Consider the following 15,508-nt stretch of genomic DNA (forward strand, 5'->3'; position numbering starts at 1 on the left):
AGTTGCCAGGCTGGAATCAATCTGAAATTCCTTTCTCAGCCACGTGCTTGCCTGAAACTGGCATTAACAATATGGGCATCGCTGTTCACCAGGGGCCACAGGCGTGGGGAGGGCAGGTGTCGTTGGCCGGAGTGGCGCGTGCAGCAGGGCAATAAAGACACCACAGAGCCTGGTGGACCGTGGGCACGACCCTGGGCCTCCGAGCCCAGGGGCTTGCTTTAATCAGACATACAGCTGAAACAGAGCTTGGTTTAAAACACAGCCACTGTAAGACACGCATCAAGAAACCTGTGAATGCGCAGCGGTCCAACCGCAGGCCACGCTGCCTGTCCGGCCCCTCCGCTCTGCCGGGGTCCCGGCCGCCGCCTGTCACTTGTCTGGCGCAGAGGCAGACAACGGGCAGGCAGAGAACGGAAGCGGCTGCGCTCTGGCTCCCTCAGAGGACGGGCATCGGGTGCAGCTGGCTGGGGGCAGAGGGTGGGCGGGCGGTCCTCACGGTCACGGTGGAGGCTGCCCTGGGGGACCAGGGCTCGGCTCACGCTCTGGAAAAGCCAAGGGGCGCTGTTCCGCCCTCCGGAACCTTGGTCCACCCGAGGGACCACCTGCCCTTGCCTGGCTCTCCTGCCCCAGTGCCGGCGCTCTTCCCGCCGCCGCCACCCAAACGCCCCTCTCTCCAGTCTAGCTCTGACCCAAAAGCCCTGCCCAGTCCAAGGCCCACAGCTGCCCAGATTTCCGAGGAAAAGAGGGGTCCCTATAAAGACGACACAGAACAAACCTCCCAGAAGACAAAGAACCCAGACCCTCGGGTGCATGGTACCTGCTGACCCCAGGGTCTGCCTGGTCTTTTTAGAAGAGATGAGAGGCCAGGACGGACAGCCACACCCTTAACATGATAGGCCCAGGCGTGGTGGGGCCACGGAAGACCCCCTCTAGCGTGGCAAGCACCCACATACACAGAACACCCCTGGTCCCAAGCTGTGGGGGAAGGACAGCTTCCAGGCGTCAGACTAAGTGCTGGTCCCCGGGAATGAGACGGACAGCAGGGACCAAGCGCCTCGGCTCCTGGGCGCCCAAGGCCACCGCGCCGCAAACGACCACTGAGTTTTCCCTGTTGCCGACCATGTGCCACACGGACCCTGGTGTCTCTGTGCCCGGGGGCGGCGGCCAGAGGCGCCCCACACCCTGTCCAGTCCAGGACCATGCTTGGGAGTCGGAGGAGGACGATGGCGGCCTGTGGAGGCACCAAAGCACCACGTCCAGACTCCCGCGGCAGCTCCTGGCCTGAGCCCCCTCCGCGGGCCGCGCCCTCTGCAGCCCCACAGACAGCTCCCCAGGGATACCCCTCCTCCCCGCATCCCCCGTCAGGCACAGGGTCCCGGACACCCTGCCTCCCAACCCCAGCCCCTCAGGTTCTTCAGGAAAAAGGATTTACGTCAAAGACATGGTTTGTTTTCAGGCTGCGAGCGCGGGTTAGCAGCGGATCTCCCGCCCCAGCCACTTCCCCGCCCTGGGCCTACTGTCTGCTGCCGCCGTCGGACAGTGGGCCAGGGGTCCGTGCCTCCCCCAGGGGCGTCGTGCCCTCGAAGCGCTGGGAGGCGATGGCTGCCTGGTGCGACATGCTCTTCCGGACGATGTCGCCCTTCCGCCACAGCACCACTTCCTGCAGGGTGGCAGGAACGGCACGTGAGAAGGGCCTGGGGAGTCTTAGGGGGTGGGCGGCACATGGGGAGGGGCACATGAGGGGAGGCCTGGGGAGGGTACCAGGGACTCTTAGGCAAAGGCCTCCCTGGTCTCCCGCCAACGAGCAGCTGTCCATCCCCTGGGGCCTCGCGGCTCCTGCTGACCATGGGGCCGGGAGGGCGGAGCAGCCACAGGGGCTGGGCCTGAGGAGGCCGGCTCTTGTGTCAACTGGGACCCTGTCCCATCCGCCGCGGGGCTCGGGGTGAACCAGGCGTCACAGACCCTTTCCCCTCCGCTTGGGGTGAACCAAGCAGCACAGACACCCACCAGCTCGCCCCCGGCCCCGCCCCCGCCCCCGCGGCCCCACCTGCTGCTTGAAGTAGCGCCGCTCCTCGTCATCAATGAGCACCAGGTTGAGGTAGTAGCGCACCGAGAACTTCTTGTTGATGTCCCGCATGGTGGGCGTGAGCTCGTAGCCCGCCAGGAAGAGGCGGATGGGGATGGACTCTCCTGCAGGGCCGGGAGGGGTCAGAGGGGCAGGGCAGGCGCCCCGCCCGCCGCCCGCCGCCCACTGATGGGCTAGGCCCGCTCCGTCTCCTCCTGGCTGAGCCCGCCAGGACCGGGGTGGCAGAGTGCCAACCACAGGACGCCAGATGAGCAGCTCTGACTCTTACCAGTGTAAGAGTCCAATGGCTGGGCTATGAGAGCCAGCTGTCCCACCCTAGCTAGCGCACTGTCTTCCCCAGCGATTCCAGTGTCAGCTCCCCACCCCAACTGGCACGGGCCACCCTATGCCCCCCTCGACTGGCGGGCCCCAGCTCTCTCCACTGAACTCTGGTGGGTCTGCTGCTGTCCCTGGACTCTCCTGTTCTCGCGTGGAAAGTGAGGGAATCAGGCTATATGGCATCTCAGATCCCTTCTCCCTCTAACACGGTGCCTTCCTCAGCTAAGCGGAACAAACTCAGGACAGAGCTCCACTGAGCAAGCGCAAAGACACGGAGCAGCCCAAAGCCACGCACGGAACCCATGCACGCCACCCTGCATGGCTCACAGGCCCCACGGTGCCCCAGGGAGGGCAAGCCTGGTCCGGCTACGTGGCTGGGGATACGATGAAGCCAGTGGGCAGGATGGCCCAGTCCTGCCCCGAAGACCCTGCTCGGGAGGCCAAGGACCTGAGAAGCCACGACCCCCTCCTCCCGTGTGGTGTGGACTGGGGAGAGCTGCGTGAAGCCTGGCGGCACCGAGCATGTCCATGGGAAAATGTGCATCGTGGGCAGCTGCAGCGCCGATAAAGAACCGGAACAATCGCTCCTCCCAGGAACCACCAGGGTCCCACCAGCTCACGCTCCACTCATCCTAGAGGTCATGCCAGCACCGTGCACAGCAGCAGGGAGTGTCGGTCAGGGTGTCCACTTGGCCAGGCAGTCCAGAGCCTGACTTGTCAGCCTGGTGCGGGAACTAGCAGGAAGGACTATTTTGCTCCCCCAGCGGCAAGGATGGTGCAAGTGAAGGCAGCAGAGGCTCACGGCCACCGACCGCGACAGCGGCCCCGACGCCCCCAGCCTGGTGGGCTCACCTCTCACGGGCGCGCCATCCATGATCTCGTACTTGGCGATGGTGTCATTCTCATGGTACACGTTGGGGCCCGTGCCGGTTGTCTCCCGCTTGATGATGTCGATCTCCATGTGCTTGATCTTGATCCGCACCAGCAGGAAGTAGATCTTCCCCACGATGACGTCCTTCAGGTGGTACCTACAGAGAGGAAACCAAGCGGTGCGGCTGCAGACGGAATAGGCCTCCTGGATCCGGAGAGGGCGCCGCCCGCCCGGGGGTGGTGGGCCAGGAGAGTTGAGGCCACGCGGGCCCCTGTTGCCCCCAGGCTGCCCCGCGGAGCAAATGCCAACGCCCTGCACTGGAACCAGCATCACTCCCACCGCCGTCCCACGCACGCCGCAGCGAGTGGGTCCCTGTCAAGCCTGCCCGGTGCTGTCACCAGCACGCACTTTACAGGCTCTGGGGTGAGAGGCTGACCCACCGGGAGTGGGGACCAGGTCCCGGTCTTCCTCCGGCGCCTGGGAGCTAGGCCCTCCCTGGTCGGGGCTGGTCTGCACCCAGTGTGGCCACTGAGAGCAAACGTCCTGAGTGAAGCTCAGGAAGGGGATGGGAGCTGGGGGCGGGGGCTGAGGACGCAGGCCCTGACCACAGGGGAGGACAGACTGCTGACAGAGGCCCGTGCGGGCCTGGGCCTGGCCCCATCCAGCCCCGTCTGTGCCCCCTTCCCGGGGGGGATGGCGGGCACTGAAGTGTAGCCTCCGGGAGGGATGCTGGAGCGCACGCTCTCCCGGATCTCATGGGTCTGCAACCCGGGCGCCCCTCCATGCTCAGTGGACTCTTACCCACAAGAGACACGAAGGAGCTATTCTGGGGGCCTGGGCTCTTCCTCCTTTCTGGCACCTTTCCACTTACCTGACCCAAGCCCCTCATTTTCGGACAGGACACCCAGGTACAGGAACTGAAGTGCGGGTAAGCCCAGCCTGAGCCCTTGTGGACAGAACGGGACGCCGCAGGCTCCCCCTGTGGGCGGGACAGCGGGCGCGCGTTCTGGGCGCAGCCTGCTCTGCGGGCAGGGCCAGGTGTGCCCGTCCAGCCTCAGACAGGCCTGTCTCCTGCTCAGCTTGGTCTTCACTGCACTGCTGGCTGGAGGCTGCTTGCCTTTCTATGAGGTGGCTCCTCCTACACCAGGTGGCTGGGGTGCTGGTGGGCAGCACTGGGAAGGCCTTTGAGCCCGGACTGCAAGGAGAAGGCAAAGGGCCCCTCCCAGGGGCGGGGCCGCTCCCACAGGCGGGGCCCATGGGGCTGGGGGGGCTCCAGGCCCGGAATGGGGGGGTGGGGGTGGGGGGGGGCGGGGGCGGGGGGAGGGAGGTGGAAGTGCAGCTGTGGGTCACCAGTCCTAGGAGGCCCCGTGTCCCTAGTCCCTCAGGAGGGCTGCCCAGGCAGCCCCCCACCCCGAGCCTCTGGAGGCCAGCAGGTCTGAGGCGAGGCCGCCCCACCCAGAGACCCTCCTTAGCGAAGCGGGGGCTTTTTTAGTTCTGAGTCCAATATACATTTACTTTGCATATCTGATTTTCCAGCATTTTCAGGAATGTACCATATTAAAAAGAAAGATGCTTGTGGTCGTTTTGAGCGGTCAGCAAGTTCTGCAGTCTACAACACTGAGACATTCTGACGCTGTAATAGCAGGCGCGATCTACAAACGTCCTGGCCAGCTAAAATCGAGGCCTGCACGCCCTCCCCCTCGGGCACCAGCCGCCCGCCACTCACTTGGACTTGTTGTACTCAAACTCGATGTGCAGGCAGTCCTCGATGCCGACCTCCATCTTGATGGAAGAGTTCAGCTCGGGGTACGTGCTCAGCGTGTGCACCACGATGTCCATCTCCTTGACAACGTCGTTGAGGCGGCGGCTGATAGTGGCCCGGAGGAAGTACCTGTGGGAGGCAGGCGAGCAGCGAAGGGACCTGGGTTTATTCACCCACCGCCGCCCCCAAGAACCCCTGGCTGAGTCGACCTCTGCGGCTTTGATTCTACTGAGCAGTCGCCTCTGGGCACCCCCTCCCGGCAGAGACGAGACACACTCCTGCCATTATAGCTGCAGGGAGCTCAAAGGCCCTTCCCCAGCTGCTCCCAAAGCCCGGCCCGGGGACCAGGGGGGCTGTACCCCAACAGCAGCCTCAAGGCCACCTGCCAGGCACTGTGTGCCGCTTTTATTTCTGCAGCTCCTCCTGGCTCTTCAGACACAGGGACCATGTACTCTTAGGTCTGCATGCTATCTGACAGTACTCCATGAGTGAGCATGTTTCAAGTCCCCCACAGTTAAGTGACAGGAAGAGGTGATGGAGAAACCAGGTCAGCGAGTCCCCACAGTGTTTATTACCGGACCTAGGACGCAGAGATGGAGTCGCAGGCGACTCACGGTCCACCCAACCCCCTGGGTCCACCCAACCCCTGCCCGGGGAGACGACCAATCGACGGGAAACTAGAGCGCTTGTCGAGTGTCAGCCCGAAGCGGCAACCCGGTGCTGTGGGGAGAGGGGCCTTCAGGGAGAGCCGGCCTCACAAGTAGAACAGCAGAGGAGGAGAGGTCTGAATCTCTCACGCCCAGCGTGAGAGAGAGGAGACACGGCCGTGAAGGGCTGAGCCGCGCCGGGGCATGGGCCAGCCCTGCAGGGAGGACTCCCCGGCACCGCAGCCCTGGGACATGAGGGCAGGCTTTTAGTCGGTATGCATTTTAGGATGGCATTTTGGGACGCCGGGCGGCAGCCTCCCAGGAGACGGGCCGTCCTGGGTGGCTCTCAGCGCTCCCTGCAGGGAGGCCTCCCCGGCGCCCCAGCCCCGGGACATGAGGGCAGGCAGGCAGTCGGTCTGCATGGTGTCTCAGGACGCTGGGCGGCAGCCTCGCTGGAAATGGGCCGTCCTGGGCGGCTCTCGCGGCTCTCCGCCGGCACTCCCGCCTCCCGTCCCCCGCGCGGCCCCCACTAAGCCCAGGCCCCCAAGCCCCGCCCCTGTGGGCGAGGCCTTAGAGCACCTGTCAGAGGTGGAAGCCAGCAGCCCTTGGCCTCCTCTGCGCCCGCCCGCCCGGCGTCTCCTGCTCCAGCGTCTGGAGGCGCCCGGGACTCACCCTGCGCACGAAACTGACATGAAACTGCCCTGGAGGACGACACGGGAACCTGCACTTTTAAAAAAAAATAATTCCCACCCCTACCAGTGAATCTAACACAGGACCCTTGGTAGAGAACCACTGTCCTGACATCTCGATCCTGCAACTTCCCACTTTTCTCCACACATCCAGTCTCTCTCCCGCTATGCTTTCCTCCTGAGCTTCTAACCAGTCCCAAAGTTGTCAGAACCCAAAGCATGCCCCCAGAGACTGTTATCCAGGGTTCTGCTCGGGCCTGCAGCTTCCTCCCCAGCCCCTCGCTTCGCCTGGCCGTCTTCACCACCTTGCAGGAGCTGCCCGCCAAGGGAACACAGGCGCCTTTCACTGAGAACGAGGTTCTCCAGGCTCCGCCAGGCCATAACAGGGGTCAGGGTCTGCGTCCCCTTCAAGGCCCAGCACCACTCCACCATGTGGACACACATGGTGCCCAACCACTCAGCACGGACGCTGGGGTCATGTCCACCCTGTGGCTACCAGGAACGCTGCTGCAAACGTGAGAGCACTTGCATCTGAGTCCTGCTTTCACTGCTTTTGGATTTACACACAGAAGTGGAATTGATGAATCATTTGGTAGTTTTATTTTTAATATTTTGAGGAACTGCCATACTGTTTTCAACATCTTTCTGACATAGGAACATCTATGAGGAATCCACTGCAGAGCATCACATTAAATCACAATAAGACCCCGGCCCAGCTTAACTGACAACTAGACAGTGCTTGCTGGTGCTGCCTCCTCCGAGAGCAGTCACAGAGCGCTGGTGAATGGGGCACCTTTGGCGCTTGGACCTCCCTGCAAAGGCTGGAAAAGAAGAGCCTGCAGTCCGTCTTCTGACAGGAGAGGGGAGACCTCCCCAGGGCCCATGCGGTCCCCCACGCAGGCCCCAGGTAGGTGATGACCACGACCTGGAGCCAGAAGTCCGGGTGACATCACACAGCCCAGAGGCCCTGGGATCAGTGCCCTCCTTGGGTTTTCAAGACTGAAACAAGGAAAACAATCCCCTGTACTTAAAAGGTGTGTATTCCTGTTCTAAAGCTTCTCACACTGTGCTACGTTTTATCCTCTCCTGTCCCAAAAGATGCAGAGGATGGGTCTGGGATCAGAATCCAAATCTGGGACTGCCCTGGTGGTCCAGTGGTTAACAGTCTGCCTGCCACTGCAGGGGACATGGGTTCGATGCCTGGTCCAGGAAGAGTCCACAGGCCTCAGGGCAACTAATCCCGAGGGCCACAACAAGAGAAGTCACTGCAGTGGGAAGCCCCCGCTCGCCGCAGCTAGAGAAAGCCCACTGGCAAAACTGATGCCCTGGTGCAGTCAAACATAAATTTAAAAAAGAATCCAAATCTGTGACCCCTTCTCACGTGACAGAACGCAGGTCCACATTCCAGCGTGTGCAGAACCGAGGAGGAGGAGTCACGTCACTTACCGCAGCTTCACGTTCTGCCCGGTGTAGGACTCGTAGGGCTTCTCCACGTGCGTGAACTCGAAGTCAAAGGCCTGTGACTGCGTGACCTCTCCGGGCCGGGCCAGGTCCTTCACCAGGGACACGAACTCGTGGTGGTTGCCGCGGTCGTAGTAGAGCTCTGCGGGGAGAGCAGTGACCTCCCTACTGGAGCCTGGCCCACGGAGGGCGGCGGGGCCCGCTGCGGAAGTGCCCCTCCCAGCCGCGGAGCTGCACGTTGGTTAGCGACCCCCTCTTCCCGCCCCGCACGGCAGCCCTGCAGCCAAACACCCTGCGCTCTGTGGAGACCCTGTCCTGGGGCAGCACCCAGGGGACACAGCAGGGGGACTGCCATCGAAACACCGCATCTCTTTACACAGTTACAGCGATTCCTAAGTGTGGGAAGCGTGCTCGACTCCGTCACTCAGTCACACCATCCTCCCGGCAACCTGAGCGGCTGGGTGGGCCGTCACGCATTTAACAGACAAGGAAACTGAGGCGTGGTGGGGCGGGGCTGGGCCCAGTGCCCCAGGTTTCCTGCTGGGCCGTGTCTGCTCCTGGGCCCGGGGAGATCAGGGGTGAACAGGAGGCGGGAGGCAGGTGAGGACTTGGAGACGGATCCACGCGGCCCCGCTGACGGAGGGGCTATGAGGCCACCCCAGACTAGGCCACAGTCCCCAGACTCCTGTCAGCCCCAGGACCTCTGAGGCTGTGCTGAGGCACAGATGGCTGGCACTCCCCCCCCAATATCTCTGATTCTGAGGCCTGGGTGGGACTCAGGATGGACATCCCAACAGACTCCTGCTTGTCCCGAGACCGCCCTCCGAGAAGGCCTCCTGCACACCCACCCTCCTCTCAAGACAGTCCTGCTGGCTGTCTGTGCCCACGTCACACTGCTGTGGAAGTGGTGAACTGTGCTCCAGATGGCTGCTGGAGACAAGGCCCCGGACCCCAGCGCCCCCGGTCCCCAGCTGTGCAACGGGGACACTTATTACCAACCGACTCCACGTGGCCCCAGCGCAGTCAAGATCTGCCCCCCGCCCCACAGCGGCCTGAGCAGGACAGGATGGGAGCTCTGGGCCCTGGCCCTGACAGACTGGCCTCTGGCGGGAGGACGTGGAGGCAGCATGCTCTCACTGCATCTGCTGCTGGCTGCCTGGACAGGGGGGCCGGGACTACCCCCTTGCCAGGCCTGGCCCGCACCTCTCGGCTGCCTCTCTCAGGGACAGCCTGAGCATGAGGGGCTGGGCAGACCCCAGACAGCAAAGGCCTGAAGCCCCTGACGATCAAAGCCTTCTTGGAGTCGAGAAGCCAGATCTCCTGCCTCCCAGAGCCAACACGGCAACCAGGCCTGCCACGGGGGCACTTGGGGGGAAAGCACAGCTTCCAGCGAGCTCTCGGGCTGGCCGCTGCCCTGGGCCCTGGCCCTGACAGACCGGCCCCGCGGAGCCTGTTCTCCCACGCGGCAGGGCAGTGCCCACGTCACGGGGAGCTGCAGTGAGGTCAGGCCCAGCCAGCACCACTACTTCCACACGGAGCGCCCTGGGACCACAGTTCAATGCTGACCTCCGTTACACATGGACCCACCTTAGGTCGCCAACAGCCCACCTGCTCCCCCAGGCCAGGTGGTGTCAGCAGCAGGCAGCGAGCCCCCCACACATGGGTCAACGCAGGCCATCAGGGCGTGGCTGTGGGGGCAGGGTGCCCTCTTGGGGGCGGGGGGGGGGGAGGGTAGTACACACAGGGGCCAAGGGAGAGGGGCCACCAGCCAGCCTGGACAGGGCCTGTCCTCTACCGCGTGCTGGTCCTTGGCTACAGGAGCCTCTGCTGACCGGAACGGGTGGAGCCCTTAACTGGGAGCTGGGTGTCTCGGGTGCCAAGCTCTGAGCTCTGCCGTGGTTTCAGGGGACAGCAGCAGGTGGAGCAAAGCCCAGTGTCTGAGGACCATAAGTGGGAAATGCTGGGCTGATGGGTTCCGGCTCACCTGGGGGCTTAGATCCTGAGGCTAGCTCTCTACTTTGGAGTGCAATATTCCTTAAGAACATTAAAGATACCAAGGGAACATTTCATGTAAAGATGGGCTCAATAAAGGACAGAAATGGTATGGACCCAACAGAGTGAGAAGAGATTAAGAAGGTGGCAACAATACACAGAACTAAACAGAAAAGGCCTTCATGACCCAGACAACCACAGCAGTGAGACCGCTCACCTAGAGCCAGACATCCTCAAGTGTGAAGTCAAGTGGGCCTTTGGAAGCACTGCTACCAGAGAAGCTAGTGCAGGTGATGAAGTTCAGGCTGAACTACTTCAGATTCTAAATGCTGTTGATGATGCTGTTAAAGAGCTGCACTCAATACGTCCATAAATTTGGAACACTCAGCAGTGGCCACAGGACTGAAAAAGGTCTGTGTTCATGCCAATCCCAAAGAAGGGCAGTGCCAAAGAATGTTCAAACTACTGGACAACTGTGCTCATTTCCCATGCTGGTAAAGTTATGCTTAAAATCCTTCAAGCTAGGCTTTAGCAGTACTTGAATTGAAATCTCCCAGATATACAAGATATACAAGGTTTAGAAAAGGTAGAGGAACCAAAGATCAAACTGTCAACGTTCATTGGATCATAAAGAAAGCAAAAGAGTTCCAGAAAAACATCTACTTCTGCTTCACTGACTATGCTAAAGCCTCTGGACTGTGTGGATCACATAAACTGGAAAAATCTTTAAGAGATAGGAATACCAGACCACCTTACCTGCCTCCTAAGAAACCTGTATGCAGGTCAAGAAGCAACAGTAAGAACCAGACATGGAACAACAGACTGGTTCCAAATTGGGAAAGGAGTTACGTCAAGGCTGTATATTGTCACCCTGCTTATTTAACTTCTATGCAGAGTACATCATGCGAAATGCGAGGCTGGCTGAATCACAAGCTGGAATCAAGACTTCCAAGAGAAATATCAATACCCTCAGATATGCAAATGACGCCACCCTTATGGCAGAAAGTAAGAACTAAAGAGCCTCTTGATGAAAGTGAAAGAGGAGAGTGAAAAAGCTGGCTTAAAGCTCAACTTTCAAAAAACTAAGATCATGGCATCCAGTCCCATCACTTCATGGCAAATAGACGAGGAAACAGTGGAAACAGTGACAGATTTTCTCTTCATGTGCTCCAAAATCACTACGGATGGTGACTGCAGCCATGAAAACAGAAAACATTTGCTCCTTGGAAGAAAAGTTATGACAGTCCTAGGCAGCATATAAAAAAGCCAAGACATCATTTTGCTGACAAGATTCGTCTAGTCAAAGCTATGGTCTTCACAGTAGTCATGTAGAGATTTGACAGTTTGACCATAAAGAAAGCTGAGTGCCAAAGAACTGATGCTTTTGAATTGTGATGCTAGAGAAGACTCTTGAGAGTTCCTGGACTTCAAGGAGATCAAACTAATCCATCCTTAAGGAAATCAGTCCTGAATATTCATTGGAAGGACTGATGCTGAAACTCCAATTCTTTGGCCACCTGATGTGAACAGCCAACTCATTGGAAAAGACCCTGATGCTGGGAAAGGTAGAAGGCAAGAGGAGAAGGGGACGACAGAGAATGAGATGGTTGTATAGCCTCATCGACTCAATGGAAATGAATTTGGGCAACCTCCAGGAGGTGGTGAAGGACAGGGAAGCCTGGCATGCTGTAGTTTATGGGGTCGCAAAGAGTTGGACATGACTGAGCAACTGAGTCATAAAAATAAGAGCAAAAATATTTGACGGTCCCTCTTCAGTAAGGTTCTCTCTGTGCAGAGCAGAGTGGGGCTCACACTGGACCAGTCCTGGCAGGTGTCAGGGGGACAAGATGCCACAGAACTTCTTGTGTGGTGACAGTGTGAACCCAGCCTCTTGGATGGAAAGTCACGGACTTCCCAACAAAGTGCATCTCAGCCCCACGAACCACAGGGGACACTTATTCACGCCTGTCTTTGCCCCCTCTTCTTCCAGAAGGTGCAGAGTATCTCGCAGCCATCTGATAGGCACAGTCGATAACGCACGCCTGGGTGAAGGGTTAGAGAGACATGTCTGGAGGCAGGGGCAGCTCAGGAAAGAGCTGGATGACTGTCCCCTTCAACCCACTTGGAGTCAAGGAGAAGTTTACAGAAGGGACTGAGAGCATCAGAACTGCCTTTTAGGAAGTTCGCTCTTACAGAAACTAAGCTGAAAGAAAAGGCAAACAGAGGCAGGAAGGCCAGTCAGGAGACTGCTCCACACAGAGGCGTCAGGGGCAGCGGCACCGAGGAGGGTGAGGGAGCACTGAGGCGAGCCACCCCCAGAACCACTGGGGGCGCGGGGGGAAGCAGGAGCGCTCCGGGGCCTCCCCGGTTCCAGAGGCTGAGGCGACCCAGGGGGCATGCTGAGCAGGGGAGACGGGAGGAGCGGCAGCGCGGGGCTGGGGCAGGGAGAGAGAGGAGCGGCCTGGTTCGGATGTGTCCTTGGGCAACCCGCAGAGACCCCGCGGGTGTTCAGCAGGCAGTCAGAGACCCAGGCACGGAACTCTGGGGTGAGCTCAGGCGAGGAGAAGGGCTCGGCAGACGTGAGTCCAAGCAGACAGGGCAGTGGTGGGTGTGCAGACGGGGCTGCCGGAGCAGGCCGCGGCGCAAACAGGCCGGCCTGCTATGAGGACTGCGGTCTGAACAGGACCCATGCAATGGCCACCAGAAAGCCGTCCCTGCGAGAACTCGGGCAACGCCTCCTGCTGGGAGGAGACGCAGGGCATGTAGCAGGCGAGGATGGTCTGGCACGGAGATCCCGGGGGCAGTCAGCAAGGCAACCAGAGCTGACTCTTCAAAGACCCAGCCCCCGGATCCAGTCTAACAGGGGTTATGAGTGTCTGGTTGACAAGTGGCAGAGCCTGCACTCCACACACATCGACGATCCCTAGTCCTCACAAGACCCTCGCAACGTCTGCCCGTTACAGAGCCTTATGTAACTGAAGTAACCCTCTGCTTCAGCCTTGGTCACACACCAGGCTGTCCTACTGAATGCACAGGCAGGATGTACACACTTCCAAACCGGACAGACAATGGTTTACAAGAAGAAAAATTCTGAGTGACACAAACGAGGAAGGTGGCTGGAGCACATCAGCCTTCTCATAGGCGGCCAGGGCAGGACCACCACCCGGCATGTCACCGGTACAGCAGACCTCAGAGCTGGAACGAAGCCCCGCCCGCTGCATGCAGTGTCAGGAAAGCAAGGAAGCAGAAACCACACGACCGGGGTGTGGGGACCTCACTCACCAGCCTCGCTCCAGTGCCTTGAGGCTGGGTCACAAAAGTCTCTCGGGTCCAGCACACACATCCCACACTGCACAAAGCCTGGGCCCTAGACCCCTCACTGTTCTCCCAAGGGGATTCGGTTGCTGTCCCTGCCTTACAGGTGAGAGCGCCGAGGCCTAAGGAGGGGACAGCTTCCCCAAGGCCACAGAGTAGACTCAGGGGCCCAGGAAGAGCCGTTGATGGAAGTAGAAGAGGCTCTGAGAAATCTGAGAAGGGATGCTGTCCTGGGATGCGAGCGGACAGGAAACCAGGCAGGGCAGCCGACTCCCTTTCAGTCGGGCTGGAGTGAGACCTTGCCAAGCGTCCCTCAACAGCCCATTCCACAACTGCTGGGGCAGGGGGTGCTCTGGTTACCTTTCACAGATGGGGAGGTGTCACCCTCGGGAATGATGGCACAGCTGCTGGCTAGACGTGCCCATCTGCACACCTCATGCAGAGCCACGGAATCCAGTGACAACCTTAAAGCTATGATGCGAAAACACGAAATCTAAGGAGGCCTGAACTTCATCACCTTACTCACGCCCAGCACAGAATGCTGTGGGTTCATCCTGTGTCCCCAGGAGCTCTTTGCTAGGAGTGATTTTAGCGTCCACGGATGTAAGACATTTCTGTGGTTCTGGCATCTGGCTGGTAGAGGCTGGAGAGGCTGTGAAATGTACCCCCGACAACAGAGAACGCGCAGGTCCCCCGTGTGGACAACACTGCTGCTGAGGAGCACTATCTATGCTGGAGGCATGTGAGCAAAGGGTCTGAAACCCACTCTTCAGCTTCAGGCCACGCTTACTCTGGATTTAAAATAACAAGGGATGGGTTCCTATAGGATTAGCTAGCCTTCGACCTGATTTCTGTTAACTTAAATAGCAGAAGCCAATACTTCAGGCTGGGCACTGAAGTGCTGAGCACACAGCCTTTCCCCAGGGCTCCTGTGTTTTCTGTCTCTGCAAAATAGAGAACAGATTCTGTGCTGGGATCTCAGGGAGTGACAGAGAGCCTCTGAGGAGCGTTCCCAGGAAACCCCCCACACAGGGCCAGAGTAGGCGGGGGCGGGGCACGATTCCTCTGCTCCTGTCTTTTCAGCCAGCTGTGGTATTTACTGTGACCCTACTCCTGAACTACTGACACAAACTATTTCAGAAACACCTGTGCGTTTTAATAAACAGGAGAGGCCAAAGAGAACTGGAGACAGCCCTGTGTTGACGGGCAGCTCCCAAATCTTCTGTATTGCTACTGTCTTTTATTGTCTAGCTGTAGCTGCTAACAATCGTGTTTGAAAACTGTGAGAGCCTTGGGAAATTCTGACCACTTAGATCTGGGGCTTGGGAGCACCCTTTCTTTAAGGAGAAGAGTGTCGCAGACTCTTCTAATCAAGAAGTCTTAGGAATGCAGCTTGTGTGGACACAGGGCTGATGCTGGAGCCCGCGGGGATGCTTTCTCAAACAGCTCCCAGCGAAGCTGCGGTAAGAGGCTGGTGGGTCACAGACACTAGAGAGAAGTGGGCGGGCCACGCGGGGCTCGGAGTGGTTGTCACGACCTGCAGGCTGGCCTAGCTGGCACGGAAGCCGAGGCAGGCCCGCGGAGCTCGGACCCAGGGCGGCGGGCAACAGATCACAGGGCCTGGGGCGGAGTGGGGGACAGACGGTCTGGAATTGCAGCCGTGAGTGCGGGGGTTAGGGGACAGGGGTTCGGGTCGCGCCAGGAGCTAGAGGAGGGGCAGGGGTCTGGAATTGCAGCAGAGGGTGCGGGGGCTAGGGGGCGGGGACAGGGGTTCGGGTCGCCCCGGGGGTCTGGAGAGGGAGGTCAGAGGCTGGGTCAGGGGTCAAGGGTCGAGGGCGGGAGAGGGGTGGGCCCGGGCGGGGCGGACCCCGCACTCACCGATCTGCCCAATGAACTCGACCTTGATGCCCTGGTGCTCCAGCCGCTTGTTGGGGTTCTTGAGCGCCAGGCTCACCTTCCCGGACACCGTCTCGCCGTCGTAGAAGAGGAAGTACTTGTCCTTCTTCCCATCCTCGGTCTTGTGCTCGGCCCGCCGCCTGCTATCCGCGTCGTTCAGCAGGATGTCCACATCCACGCTCTGCCCGAAGCCAAAGAAGCTCATGGCCCCGCCGGGCCGGCCGGGCCTGGGGAGGCCGGCGGGCTGGGCACGACGCCGACGCCCGCGTTTGGCGGGCCGGCGCGGTTCCGAGAGCAGGGCACAGCGGGCGCGCGAGGCACCCGCCGGCCGCGGCCTGCGGAGCCCACCTCAGAGGCAGCGGCCCGGCCCCGGAGCAGCGCGCAGCGCGTCCGCCGCTCAGCCGGACGCGCCGGAGTGGCTGCGCGCATGCGCACGGCCCGCCCCCAGCGCGGCCACCGCGCCCCCGGGGC

At 60.3% G+C, this 15,508-nt stretch overlaps 1 protein-coding gene across 2 annotated transcripts; it reads right to left on the reverse strand.

Moving 5' to 3' along the window:
• Positions 1-175: 175 nt before the first annotated feature.
• VPS26B (VPS26, retromer complex component B) lies at positions 176-15,457 on the reverse strand. 2 transcript variants are annotated; one of them, XM_025265983.2, is made up of 7 exons: positions 15,020-15,457; positions 13,502-13,612; positions 7,820-7,976; positions 5,002-5,166; positions 3,257-3,432; positions 2,048-2,190; positions 176-1,660 (listed from the first exon to the last, which is right to left on the reverse strand). In XM_025265983.2, exons 1-7 carry the CDS (start codon positions 15,240-15,242, stop codon positions 1,514-1,516), a joined length of 1,122 nt encoding a protein of 373 aa, XP_025121768.1. In that variant the 5' UTR covers positions 15,243-15,457; the 3' UTR covers positions 176-1,513. The 2 variants fall into 2 exon arrangements, with proteins under 2 accessions (XP_025121768.1, XP_025121769.1); XM_025265984.2 differs by lacking the exon at positions 13,502-13,612 and having other exon boundaries at positions 15,020-15,454.
• Positions 15,458-15,508: the final 51 nt, after the last annotated feature.

Source organism: Bubalus bubalis, chromosome 16, assembly GCF_019923935.1.
Source record: "Bubalus bubalis isolate 160015118507 breed Murrah chromosome 16, NDDB_SH_1, whole genome shotgun sequence".
In the NCBI taxonomy this organism is placed as follows: domain Eukaryota; kingdom Metazoa; phylum Chordata; class Mammalia; order Artiodactyla; family Bovidae; genus Bubalus; species Bubalus bubalis.

Coding starts and splice junctions, on each gene's coding strand:
- VPS26B (XM_025265983.2), bottom strand. CDS start 15,242: ATGAGCTTCTTTGGCTTCGGGCAGAGCGTGGATGTGGACATCCTGCTG. Junction 2,191..3,256: donor GGATGGCGCGCCCGTGAGAG/GTGAGCCCACCA, acceptor CCGGCCCTGCAG/GAGAGTCCATCCCCATCCGC. Junction 1,661..2,047: donor GGCGCTACTTCAAGCAGCAG/GTGGGGCCGCGG, acceptor GCCACCCTGCAG/GAAGTGGTGCTGTGGCGGAA.